This window comes from Diceros bicornis, chromosome 18 (genome assembly GCF_020826845.1).
Source record: "Diceros bicornis minor isolate mBicDic1 chromosome 18, mDicBic1.mat.cur, whole genome shotgun sequence".
In the NCBI taxonomy this organism is placed as follows: domain Eukaryota; kingdom Metazoa; phylum Chordata; class Mammalia; order Perissodactyla; family Rhinocerotidae; genus Diceros; species Diceros bicornis.
Window position 1 is genome coordinate 10,937,743 of NC_080757.1, and position 12,975 is coordinate 10,950,717.

At 53.4% G+C, this 12,975-nt stretch overlaps 2 protein-coding genes across 2 annotated transcripts; both read right to left on the reverse strand.

Moving 5' to 3' along the window:
- Nucleotides 1–7,864: 7,864 nt before the first annotated feature.
- TMEM95 (transmembrane protein 95) lies at nucleotides 7,865–9,420 on the reverse strand. Its single transcript, XM_058559870.1, has 7 exons — nucleotides 9,184–9,420; nucleotides 8,902–8,958; nucleotides 8,620–8,700; nucleotides 8,499–8,519; nucleotides 8,269–8,373; nucleotides 8,067–8,154; nucleotides 7,865–7,898 (listed from the first exon to the last, which is right to left on the reverse strand). The coding sequence occupies exons 1-7, from the start codon at nucleotides 9,350–9,352 to the stop codon at nucleotides 7,865–7,867; spliced, it is 555 nt and encodes a 184-aa protein (XP_058415853.1). The 5' UTR covers nucleotides 9,353–9,420.
- Nucleotides 9,421–9,602: 182 nt separating this feature from the next.
- On the reverse strand, nucleotides 9,603–12,836 carry KCTD11 (potassium channel tetramerization domain containing 11). The gene has a single exon (XM_058559863.1). The coding sequence runs from the start codon at nucleotides 11,972–11,974 to the stop codon at nucleotides 10,898–10,900; it is 1,077 nt and encodes a 358-aa protein (XP_058415846.1). The 5' UTR covers nucleotides 11,975–12,836; the 3' UTR covers nucleotides 9,603–10,897.
- Nucleotides 12,837–12,975: the final 139 nt, after the last annotated feature.

Genomic DNA, 12,975 nt, shown 5'->3' on the forward strand with positions numbered 1-12,975 from the left:
GGACACAGTCCAGGAACGTGAAGAAGGCTCTGAGGAGGACCATGCCCTCTCCTTTTCTCTCAAGGGTCCCAGGGAGGAAGCCACCAGTCTTAGTACATTTGGCCTGTCTCTTTCTGTCCCAAGGAAGGATGTGTGAGCATAGCAGCTGCTGTCCCCAGAGTCCCATAGAGAGAAAAAGGTAAAACACACAGGATATACCAGCATTGATGGGAAAATCATCGTAGTTCACAGTTCTTCCTGTATGGTTTTCTTGCCAGTTCTCTTGCCCTCCAACCTGGCCAGCTCATCATCCTGTAATTGCTCCCTCCATATCTGTCATCCCTGATACACTGTGGGCTCCACCCAGCAGGGGCTGGATCTGTCTTGTTCATCCTTGTGTTCTGAGAACCTGGGACAGTGTGAGCATACAATAGTTGCGATGCATACTGGTTGTGAGGAAGTCTCCTCAGTCTGATTGCCATTCCTTTGTAGGTGATCTGTCTTTTCTCTCTGCTTTTAAGATACCATTGGTATTTTGTAGTTCTATTACAAAGTATCTAGCTATAGATTCCTTTCTATTTATTCTGTATGTTGTATTTCCTATATCTATGAATTCGCATCTTTATCAGTTTTGGAAAATTCTCAGCCAGTATCTCTTCAAATATTCTTTTTCCTGCATTCTTTGTGTTCTTTCCTTTGGGGACTCTGATTAGAAATGTGCTATAGGGGCCAGCCCAGTGGTGTAGTGGTTAAGTTCTGTGCACTCCGCTTAGGTGGCCAGAGTTCATGGGTTCAGATCCCAGGCCTGCACCTACACCACTTGTCAGCCATGCTGTGGTGGTCACCCACATATAAAGTGGAGGAAGACTGGCACAGATGTTAGTTCAGGGCTAATCTTCCTCAAGCAAAAAAGAGAAGGATTGGCAACAGATGTTAGCTCAGGGCTAATCTTCCTCAGCAAAAAAAAAAAAAGAAGAAGAAGAAGAAAAAGTGTACTAGACCTTTTCACTCTGTCTTCCATGTCTTTTAATCTCTCTTCCATATTTTCCATTCTCTGTGTCTCCACGTTGCAATCCAGGTACTCTCTTCAGCTGTATCTTCCAGTTCACCAATTCTCTCTTTGGTTATGTCTGATGTGCTGTTTAATCCATACACTGAGGGGTTTTTTGGCATTGTCATATTCATATGAATGTTACTATACTTTCTATACTGACAGTACTTTATTGAGGTATAACTTACATCCAGTAACATGCACAGATTTAACTGTACAGCTCAATGCATTTCAACAAATGTATACATCCATGGATGCAGATAAAGACCTAGAACATTTCTACCATCCCAGAAAGTTGCCTTGTGCCCATTTTCAGTCAATTCCATTCCCCAGAGGCAACTACTATTCTGATTTCTAAAACGCATAGATCACTTTTGCCTGCTCTTGACCTTCCTGTCAATGGAGTCACACAGTGTTTATTATTTGTGTTTGGCTTCTTTCACTCAACATGTTTTTGAGATTTATCTTGGTGTTGTCCAAGTTCTTGGTGGGAAACACAGTGGCTCCATGGAGCATGTGAAACCTGATTTTCCTCGGAATTCCCAGTGTCCTTACAGATCTGGGTACACTGGAGGTCTTCTAGGAGTCTACATGAGTGTAGAACACATGGGGAGATATGAAGGCAGATGCAGCCGAAGAGGTTGGCAGAAGCCAGACTAGGCATCAATCCATCCTTCCAGCAAGCTTTCACTGTGCCAGGTTCTGGGGACCCAGGTGAACAAGCAGACAAGATCCTTGCCCTTAATGGATTCATTCTACAGGGGCTTGCCGAACACGGTCAGGAGCTTGGGCCTTACCTGAGGGCTCTGGTAACCACTGAAAGGCTTTATACAGGGGAGTGAAAGAACCAGCCTGCTGTAGTAAGAGGCCAGGAAAAGGTGAGAGAGAAGAATAGGGAGCTCAGGGAACAGGCTCTTACCATTGGTTCAGGGGAGAGAGGCTGGCCCTGCCTAGGCCTTGTCTGGGGGATAGAGAGGAGGCTGAGGACACTATTGATTGGACTCCTGGCCTACGTCCTCTATGCTCCAGCAGGAAACCAGAGGCAGCAGCTCAGCCCCACCTTTGTCTTTGGCTCTCCAGGGAATCAGAGGCCTCTTTATTCCTTCCCTTCTCCCTATTCATTTCTTACTTTTGGAGTTAAGCTTCTCTCCTCTCCACCTTTGCCCATAAAGAAGGGTGGGATGTTGGGAGCACAACCTGACCATCCTAACCACCCTCAGGGAGCACATCCTTTAGGCTGAGATGCGGCATCCTGCTAACAACACTTAAACCTGGAGGCCCAGATCTGGCACCACCCTCCTCCATCTGCTTTTCCCCAACCTCTGCCCTGCCCTGCAGGCTGTACATCCGAGAAGGATGAGCACATTCACACCACTGGAGCCAAGTCTTGCCCCACAGGGCAGAAAACCAGGAGGATAAGCAGAGAGGGCACCCACATGTTCCCTCCCACATCCCTCCAGCCTTGGGTTTGGGTTGGGAGTGGGGCCCGTCCCTGCGCAGAAACCTCTCTGTTTCCATTGGGAGCTACATTAGTGCCCCCTTAGCTCCTCCTTTCCTGCTCTGATCCCTGGGATCACTGGGCTCTCCCGCTTCTACTTCACCCATGTCCACCTCTCAACATGGGCAGCCTCAGAGTTCTGGCTCTCTCTCTTCTGAGCCTGGGCATGGCGGTTCCCTCTTCTTGGAATTCTTCCCACCGTTATCCCAATGTGGCCTTGCTAAGTGCAGGAAGCCTAACCCTAACTGGTCAGGTCTGTTCCCCTGCACCCCAAGATCCCTGTGCTTTCCCGTCATTGCACTCATTATTCTGGTGGAATTTGCCAGTAACTTGTCTGTCTCCCCGGCTAGACTCCAAGTTCCAGGTAGAAAAGGACTTCATGTTGCCTGAGCGTTGCTATGTCCCCGATGTGCGGCCTAGTGCCTGGCTCATATGATAAGTGCTCAGTGATCTTTGTTGATGAGAGAGTCATCTGGGTAGGGTGAAGCAAAGGAGATTTTTGATATCAAGAGCTCCTTTGTTGGGAGTGATGGGGATGGGAGTTTCCAAACCTAACCCATAAGCATTCTCCTGGTGAACCCATCCCCCCTGTGTGGCACTCCCTTGCCCCACATGGTTGGCTCTTCCCAGACCCTTGGATAAAACGCTCCTGTTCCATCACCCCATCTGCATCTCCCAGGTCCATGAAGTCCCTTTCTTCCCCAATTTGCATTTGCCTTACTAGTTTTTAGAGTCACCAGTCCACCACCTTGTATGTATCTGTTAGTTTGCTTTCCAAAGTGGAAGTACTCTTAGATCTACAATATTCCTTCAAGCTCACGATGGAGCTGAGGGCCTTTACAGCATGGTAGCTTAGACCTTCCCTCTGGAGCCTGCCTACCTGAGTTTGAATCCCAGCTTTACCTCATACCACCCTGTGAATATGAGCAAGTCACTTCACATTTCTGTGCCTCTGTTTCCTCATCTTCATGATGAGCCTATTAGGAGTATCTACCTTATGGAGTTATTGGAGAATTAACTGTGTCTACGTATGCGGTAGCCAGTCTCCAAAATGGCTGCCAATGAAACTCCCCTCCCCATATTCACACTTATATAGTGCCTTCCCACAAAGGATAGGGCTGATCTGTGTAATCAATGGGATATTGCGTAAAGGATGGTGTGTGACTTCTGAGCTAGGTCATAAAAGACAGTGTGACTCCCCCTCCTGGAACCCTCGCTCTGGGGGAAGCCAGCCACCATGTCATGAGGACACTCAAGCAGCTCTATGGAGAGCCTCCACGTGTCGAGGAATCGAGGCCTCCTGACAACAGCCAACACCAACTCACCAGGCATGCAAGTGAGCTGTCTTGGAAGCTGATCCTCCAGCCCCAGTCAAACCTTAGATTCCTCCAGATTCCTGCAGCCCTGACCAACATCTTGACTACACCCTCATAAGAAACTCTGAGCCAGAACTACCCAGTGAAGCTGCCCCTGAATTTCTGATCCACAGAAACTGTGAGATAATAAATGTTTTAGACAATTGAGTTTTGGAATAAATCGTTACACAGCTATAGATAACTAATACAATCCATAAAACGCTTAGAATGGTGTCTAACATACAGTCTCCATATGTGTAAGCCATCATTAATTCCATTTTACAGGTAGGAAGACTGAAGCTTAGGCTGGTGAAGTGATGTTTTTCATGCACATAGCTAGGAAGTTTCAGGGCCAGCCATGTCATGAACCCAGGGCCTGTAGGGCCAAGTCCTTGGCTTCTTTTTCTGCCCCAATGATCCAGTTATCTATAGTTAAGTAATAATACCTAGTAGTATAAAAGAACCATTTTATTATGCTCCTGGACTTTGAGAATCTGGAATTCCAACAGGACACTGTGGGGATGGTTTATCTCTGCTCCACTATGTCTGGGGCCTTAGTTGGAAAAACTGAAAGTGTGAGGGAGACTTGACAGCTGGAGGCTGTATTATCACTCATGTGTCCAGCAGTAGATGCTGGCTTTTGGCCAAACCCTTCATGTGGACTCTTCATGTAGGCTGGGTATCCTCATTGCATGGTGACTGGTTTCTGGAAGCAGAGGGCAGAAGGTGCCAGTTTCTTAAGGCCTGGGCTCAGCGGCCCAGCATTACTTTTGCCGCATTCAATGAATTGGTCAGCCATTCATGGAGCCCAGGTTCAAGGGAAGGATATGTAGACCCTACCTCTTGGTAGGAGGCATGTCAAAGAATGTGGGGACCATTGTTTAAAACTGCCACACCCACAGCAGCCTCCCCTGTTTGGTGAGGGGCTCAGAAAATCTAGCCCTGCCCCAGCAGGCCACACTCTGGTGGCTTGGCCTTGTGTACCCAGAAAAGAAACAAACTCCACTAGCCTCCTGTGCTACGTGCTCATGAAGAGCTTACGTGGGGAGGGCATATCACAAGGGTTCAGCAAAGGGGCTAGAGTTGTCAGGACACTTCCTGGTGTCTACCATGTGCCGGGCGCTGAGGAAACAAAGACACAAAACCTTGGGTAGTGGCTTTATAGGGTAGTGCATAGTGTAGAGGGAAGATGTATAAAGAAACCTCACCACCTGATATAACAGAGGCCACATGAGAGATGCCTAGAGAAGGGACACTCTACCCTGTCTCAGGGGCTCAGAGAAGGCTTCTCAGAAGAGGCAGTGTCTGAGCCAAAGGAGAAGGGCATCCCGGGAACAAGCCTGGGCAAAGGCGAGGAGACATGAAGACATAGTGTTTGGGCAACTACAAGTGATTCAGTGTGGCTGTGGGATGCGCAGTGCTGGGAGAGAAAGCACCAGGGACACGTGGGGCCCAGATTCCAAGAAGTATTACAAAGGTAGATCACTTGCTGATGAGAAGTGGGTGTGTGACATGAGAGGAAGAGGTCCTTGACCCTGTTGGCACTGCCCTTAAGCTTGAGAGAAATTACAAGAGGTGGGCGGGGTTGGGAGGAAGGTGGGTTTGGACATGTGGAGTCTGAGATGCCTGTGGGGCATCCAAGCAGAGATTCCAGTTAAATCTGTGTTTGGACAGCTCTGGCCTGAGGACAAAATAAGGCAGGGGGGAGCTGCTGATGCAGAGGCTTGAAGGTCAGGGTAAGGGCCAGGTCTGTATTCTGTAGGCAAGGAGGAGCTAGGGAAGGGTTTTAAGTAAGAGATTATTATGGCTAATACTTAATGAGGGCCCATTATATGTCGGGGACAGTCCCAAGCATTTTATATGAACTTATTTGGACCTCACAGTAATTCTGTAAGGTAAGTGCTGTTGCATTACATTGAATTGACAATATCATCAATTGTAATATATACCACTATGCCACGACATATCTTCAATTTAAGGTGGATTCTTCAGAGATGTTAAAATGTAAACAGAAAAAAAAACGCCCATAGAATCAATGAAATACATGATCTGCATTTAAAAGATGAGGCAACAGGCACGGAGAATAACTTTCCCAAAGTCCAGTAAGAGACAGAGCCAGATTTGAAATCAGGTAGCCCAACTCCACAGCCCAGGTTCTTAACCATCATTTGATGCTGGACAGGAGGTGTGAGCAATGTGGAGGTTTAAGAAGAGCAGTGTGGGGGCCAGCTCCGTGGAATAGTGCTTAGGTCCAGCACATTCCGCTTTGGTGGCCTGGTGGCCCAGAGTTTGCAGGCCAGATCCCAGGCGCAGACCTACACCACTTGTCAAGCCACACTGTGGCAGCGACCCACATGCAAAATTGAGGAAGACTGGCACAGATGTTAGCTCAGGGACATCTTCCTCGGCACATCTGGGAGACTGGGGTCCACAGTGAGACAGTTCTAGAGTGGGCTGGAGGCCAAAGGGCAGGAGGAGGGGACAGACAGGATAGAGGCCCTTCAAGAATGGGGAGAGATGTTGGGTGTGAAAACAAGGACAACTCCAAAGTGTTGAGCCTAGAAAAAGGGTACAGCATAGGAGGGTACGAGGCAGCTCCTGCAGACCAGAGGAGAGCTATGGTGCCTGGGCAGCCAGGGGACATGGCTTCTCATCCCAGCATGGGCAGTAATGCCGCCTGGCACCAGGCGGGCACTCACTAAGTATTTGTCAAATGAATGGATGAACGAGTTGTTTTGGGCAAGTTGTATGATCCTGCTCTATGATCTCTGGGTAGCATTTTTTGTGTGTAAAATGAAGGGACTGGGCTAGAATGTGTAAAACAAAATAGAATGAAGTCTCCTGGAGGGGGTAGGCATTCCTCTCCCTATCCCCAGGACCTTTATGAGTACCCCAAAACAGTGGTTCTAACCCTGGCTGTAAGTTAGATTAACTGAGGCCTCATATGAGACCACTAAATTCAGAGTCTCTGGAGATGAGGCCCAGGTGACTCCGATGTGCAGCTGGTTGAGATCCTTGCCCTGGAGCCTCCAGGTACCCAGTTTGAAAACCACTGGGCTAGGTGAGGGCCAGAATCCCTTCCAGGCCTAGGCCCTTGGACTGAGACTTGTGGTTGGTGACAGGCCTCTCTTTTCATGTCCCATCTCCCATCCCCCAAACCAAAAAACTGATAGCCAGGGGACTGAACACCAAGGTTTCTCAACCACGCACTATTGACATTTTGGACAGGATCATTCTTTGTTGTAGAGGACTCTGCTGTGCATTTTAGGATGTTGAGCAGCATCCCTGGTCTCTACCCACTAGATGCCAGTACCATATTCCCCAGTCAAAGCAACCAAAAATGTCTCCAGATGTTGCCAAATGTCTCTTGCGGTGCAACCACCCCCCACCCTGCTATACGGATGCCCTCCCTAGCTGCAGACAGAGGCCAGGCAGCAGTAGAGGCAATTTGACAGCAGGTTTAGTTGGGCCTGGCAGGAGGGAGACCTCTGCGGGAGGCTGAGGTTGCACAATGGGGTGATAGCATGCCAGCAGACTGACTGATGTGGTCTCACTCTAGAGGGAGGGAGTTTTCCAGAACACTCATTCCCGGATTCCCAGTCAGTCATACAGGGCCAAGAGTAGCTTCTGGGGCAGACAGCCCCCACTTCACTTCCCAGGAACAGGCAGAAGGGGGTGTGGGAGTGGTGGTGTGTGTGGAGGGGATTCTTTCCTTCTGTAGATATTTCCTGGCATCGGATTGCCCCTATCTGATTGGTTGAGGGCTTGGAGGGGAGGAACTTTACAGTTGCGGGTGCCTGGGTCCCCGGAGGCTGTCTGACACTAGGATCATGGGGATATCTGGGTTTTAGGGTCTGGAAGACTAAAGCTTTAGGGCTGGAACTGAGGGGCTGGCTGGTTCCCTGCCCCACCTCCCCCCAGGAAGTGGAAGTTGTGGGTACATGCTCCTTAGAACTGGAGGCTGGGAGGCTGTCAGCATCTTCACAAGTTACTTTTTGCTTTGAGATGGCTGGACCTGAGGGAAGACAAGATGGGAGGCTTGGGAAGGGAAGGGAATGGAAGGGAGTTGGGAAGGAAGGGAAGGGAGTTGGGAGGGAAGGAGGAAGGATAGGTGATGGAAAGCACTGGGCTGGTTGGAGGTGGAGGCGGTGAGGCTGTTTCCTGCCCTGATCCCCCAACTCACTCCACTATGAGGCTCAGAACACCCAGGAGCAGGACAGCTCCGAAGACAGAGAGGACCAGAATCCTGGCTTCCCAAAGATCATGACTTCCTGCAGGGAACCCAGGAGGCAGTGAATGATCCTGGGGACCACACCAGTCAACGTTGGGGAAGCCTAAGAGCTCAGAGATCTGAGTGGGGTGAGGCAGGGGTGGGGAGTAAGGACCTGGAAAACAGCGCTTTCGGGGCCAACAGTACACCTCGGAGCCCTCGCAGGTGGAGCAGTTGTACAGGGTGGTGCTGCCCCCTGCAGGAGACAGCAGGACCAGAGCTGGGGAGGGGAAGCGCCAGCTCCACCCTTCCAGAGGACCCCACTTCCTCCCTGCTAACTGCCAGGCTCTTCTTAGGTACCCCGGAGGCCCCTTGTCTTCACTACCCCTCTCCTTTTCTACTCACGGCAGGCAGGGGCACAGAGAGCTGAAATGAGACAAGGAGGGGTGGGGGTAAATGAGTCGCTCAGCCACACACCCCTTTGCCTGCGTTCATAGGCACCCCTTACCCCTACCCGCATCAGTACCTTCCCTGGTGTACTCAGGGAGCTTGGTCTTTTGAAGCCATTGCCAATAGGAAGGGAGTGAGGAGAGAGACGCTTTGATCTCTGAGGAGGCAGAGAGCAGCTATATTGCCCAGGGCCTCAACAGGGCCAGGTCACCTCCACCCTTTAGCCCAGCACCTCCCCATCACGCCCTCCTGTCTCCACCTGCTCTCCACCCTTCCCTGCCTCCCCAGCCCCTTCCTCCCATCCCCCTCCTTGGTGCCCATCCAAGGCCCTAGGTCATGCCTACCCCCTTGACCTCACCCATGACCCTCAGGACTCTGTGAGTCTTCTCTGCGACTTTGTTCATGGACACCTCATCTGTGGAGATGAGCAAGGACCAGCGATTTCCTCATCAGCCCAGAAGGAGGTTCTGGGGTCTTTCCTGACTTTCCTGGAGACTGAAGCTCTCCCAGAGGGAAAGGCCAGCGTGTGCAGAGAGGGCTGAGGCGACAGCTGAGGGGCACAGTCGGGAAACCACCTGCTGCCCCTCTTGGGACGTGGGGGTGACTGTGGCTGGGCCTGTCCCTGGATGTCTGGTCTTACCTAAGGCAAAGGCCGAGAAGTTCCAGGAGGCCTCACAGTCCCTCCACTGGGCCTCCATCTGGCTGCAGAGCAGAGCCAGGCGGCCTGACAAATCTCGGTCTGGGAGGCGGCAGAAGACACAGGCCTGGGCGGCTGCCAGGAAAACCCCACCTAGTGCCAGCATCCACATGAGGCCCACTGGGGGTAGTGAAAGAAGGCTGGCCCCACCTAGGCTGGGAGGGCCTTGGAATGCTCTGTGATCCTGGTTCCAGCCCTTTGCCTGGAGGTTCTAGAGTGTTCCAGAACAGTTCACTGCTCCATCCCTGGCTGGGGTAAACATGGGGCCCAGGGAACTAGAGATTAGAAGACACTCTAGTGGGAGATAGGTGGAGAAAGCAGAGCGTCTGCTGCACGGAGGACGGCACCCCCAATCTGGCCCTCAGCAGCCTTTACAAGTCTGTGGTTCCAAAAGCAATTTTATTTTTCTTCTTGTAAATCACAGCCAGTGATAAATGAGTGACTCCCCCAGTGAAGAAGTTCTGTGTGAGTATCCCATCCCCTCAGGGACCCAGAAATCCCAGCCCTTCCCATATTCTCCCTCAAACTCTTCCCTTCATCTCCTCTCTGTCTTGGGCAGCCTTGGGCCTTCCCCAGCTATCTCCTAGCAACAGGCCCATGGTTGCCTTAGCAACCAAGAGTTCTATACAGGCCTCTCCAGGCCCAGCTAAGCCCAGGGACTCCTCTTACTTCTCACCAAGAAGATCCTAGTGACTCAAACCCCAACAGACACCTCCTGCCTACGTGGTGATGTGAACGCAGATGCGTGCACACACACACCCTTTGTGATTAAACTAATTCTCAATCTACTCACACCCATACCAGACACACCCAGTGCCAAACAGTTGCTGGGCAACCCCAAACAGGCCAGGACACACAGAGATCACAGAAAGACCAGCACACAGATGCTGTCTCCAGCAACACAGATGGGAGCCCAGATGTCAGGGACCCACACATCAGTCAGACACACTGGCTGACACACACACACACACGAAGGAAGTAAGGCAGGACCCAAGAAGATGCCTCCCTCTTTCCCATGGCCAGCCCCACCATCAATATGAGATCCTTTAAAACACTTGGCTCTCCAGAGGGATGCTCCAGCCCCATAGTTAATGGGGATTCTCCTAGCTCCCTTATGCCAGCCTAGGGTGGGGTGTAGCCTTTCTGTCTCCCTTAGTACGTGGCTTGGGACACAGCAAAGAATCTCCCTTTCCATGTTGCAAAGTGTTCCAGCCTCTCATTGGTCAGTCCAGACCAGGCCACCCAGCTCCAGGAGGAGAAGCCACGTCCAGGAGACCACATTAGAGCAATCCAAAGTCCCTTTTTCTCCCAGACCTCAGTGTCCCTCCAGGGTTCTGCTACCTTCCCAGACCCCTGAATAATGAGCTCCCACCAAAGAAACACTGGAGGTCCCCAGCCTCAGGAGACAAGTCACGGAAACCTTTCCCACCCCTCCCAGGAAAAGCAGCAGTCCAGAGCCTCTGGACCACTTGTGAGCCCTCAGTGGACTCGGGTTTGGGAATTCCTGCCCCCAACTGGGCTCCAGTCAGGTGCAGTGGGACCCCTGACTCTCACAGCTTCCAAAGCAGAACTAGAAAGAGGCTTCAGGGGAGCCTTCATCCCCCTTTCTGCCCACTCCCCCCGCCCCAAGTCAAACTGAGGGCAGCACTTTCAGTCCTCAGTGCCGGACAAAGCGCAGAGATCGGGAGTTGAGCAGGTCTTCAGGGTCAGGGAAGACGGAGTCTAGACGGAAGCCGTGTTCCAGAGCCACCCGCAGCACCTCCTCCAGGAAGGCCGGCGTGCCCACCACCTCTCGTCGTTCTCCTGGCCCCCCAGTCCACAGTGGCTGCAGCCCCAGTCTCCTGTACTCTACTTCGGGGAGTTCCGCGGGGCGAGGGGCCCACTCCAGATGAAAGTGTGGGCCTCCCTCTGCCCTGTCCTCATTGGCCACACCAAATCGGGCTCGCATGGCACCCAGACATTCAGGGTCAGTGCAGAAGAGGTTGGCTCTGAAGGTGTCCACCTGGACAGAGCTCAGCTCATAGTGGTGTGGACCCCGGCGAGCAGAGAAGTGCACCTGGCGGGGGCTGGCATCTACATCTGCGTGGAGCAGGGCAGCTGTGGGTGCAGGGGCCCCCCGAGAGGCCTCCAGTTCCCGCAGGGCATCCAGGAGGGGCCGGATCTGGTAGAAGTCGGCCTCTGCCCTGAGAAGTGCTGTCTCCCCATATCCGCGGGGCAGGTCCAGGCGGCCCAGCCGCAGGAAATTGAGGATGTGCCGGAAGGCCTTGCCATCTCGGTCGATGAAGTAGTGGCCACCTCCCTGGGTATTGAGGTTGGGGGGTATGGGGGTGCCCGCCCTAAACATGGCCCCCAGCATGGAGTCTGGGAAACGAGTCAGAGTCTCCAAAGTGGTGGAATATAGCGTGCCCCCCACATTCAGGGTCACGGGGCCCCCAAAGGAGGGGGTCGAAGAGGGCACAGGAGGAGGGGAAATTTTGGGGAGTATTGGAGACACCGAAAGAGAAGAAAAGGCAGAACTTCCTGGGTATGTGCAGAACTGGGTCGTAAGATTCAGACTCGCTGTGTTGGAGGCACAGGTTGGAGAACAAGGCAGCAAGATTTGGGGCTCACCCCAGCTACCTTGGTAGTGGGGGATGGTTTCCGGGCACAGAAACGCTCGAAAGGTTGAGAGAACCGATGAAAAGAGCAGAGGGTAGCCAGAAGGGAAGGAAGGGAGATTTCGGTCCAGACGCATCCGATTCCGGTGGTCAGCGATTCCTTTCTGTGGTCCTCAGACAGTGGGTTTCCGGAATTCAACCAGTAGGTGACGGTGGCGAGCACAAGGCCGACTCTTTGAAGGGTCCAGCTTCTGAGTTCCCAGGCAGATCTCTGTCGCCGGGGGCAAGTCCACGCAGGGCTCCGGGGGCCAGTCAGAGGCCTGGCCTGGCCTGGCTCCGGCACGGGTCCCAGGATATGGAGACAGGGCTGACTGGAGCTGATGGCGGAGGTGCCTCTGTATCGGCTGGGTAACGACAATGCACGCTGAGTCCGAACTGGGAGTGTCAGAGGACTCTGCTGGAAGTAGCCGAGAGTCTCGGGACCCGGGCGTCGCCGCCTTCCCCGGTGTCGTCGCAGCAGCTGAAGTCCTCTCCGCCCCCAGGAAGTGGCCTCAGGGCAGTGGCCGGGGTCCCTTTAAGAGGCAGCCCCGCCCCCTTGGCGCCCCGCCCCCCGCCCCCGCGGGGCTCGCGCGGCTCGGGTGGAGGTGGGATCCGAGCGCGGCGAACCGGAGAGACGGGGCGGACAGGCTGGACTGGCGGACGCAAGCGGGGGTGGGTCCGGAGGGTGACTCAGGCGCGTCGCTACGGATGTGGCCGCGACAGCCCCGCCAGCCCCCAGGTGTGCCCGATCGCACGTCTGCAACTCGGCGAGGGCCGGAGTCTAACCTCGAGTCTCCAGCCTCTCCCGGAGTGCACTTTTCTCCACTCGGGAAACCGAGGCCCGGCCATCAGGAATTGGGGACCAGTTCGCTTCCCTAGGGAATTCCCGAGGGGGTGGGTGCTGAGCCGCCGCATTCCGGGGATGCCTCGGGGCCGGGGTGGCCAGAGCAGCCTCGCCATTCCGGCGCGACGCCAGCCCCCACCAAGGAAAGGCCGGCCCCCAGCCCACGCGAGCCGCTTCTCCCCGGCCGGCCGCGTCTGGCCACGTCGCCTGAGCCGAGAGCCCCGCCCCGGGGCCGCCAGGTGCTAGGGCTGAGGC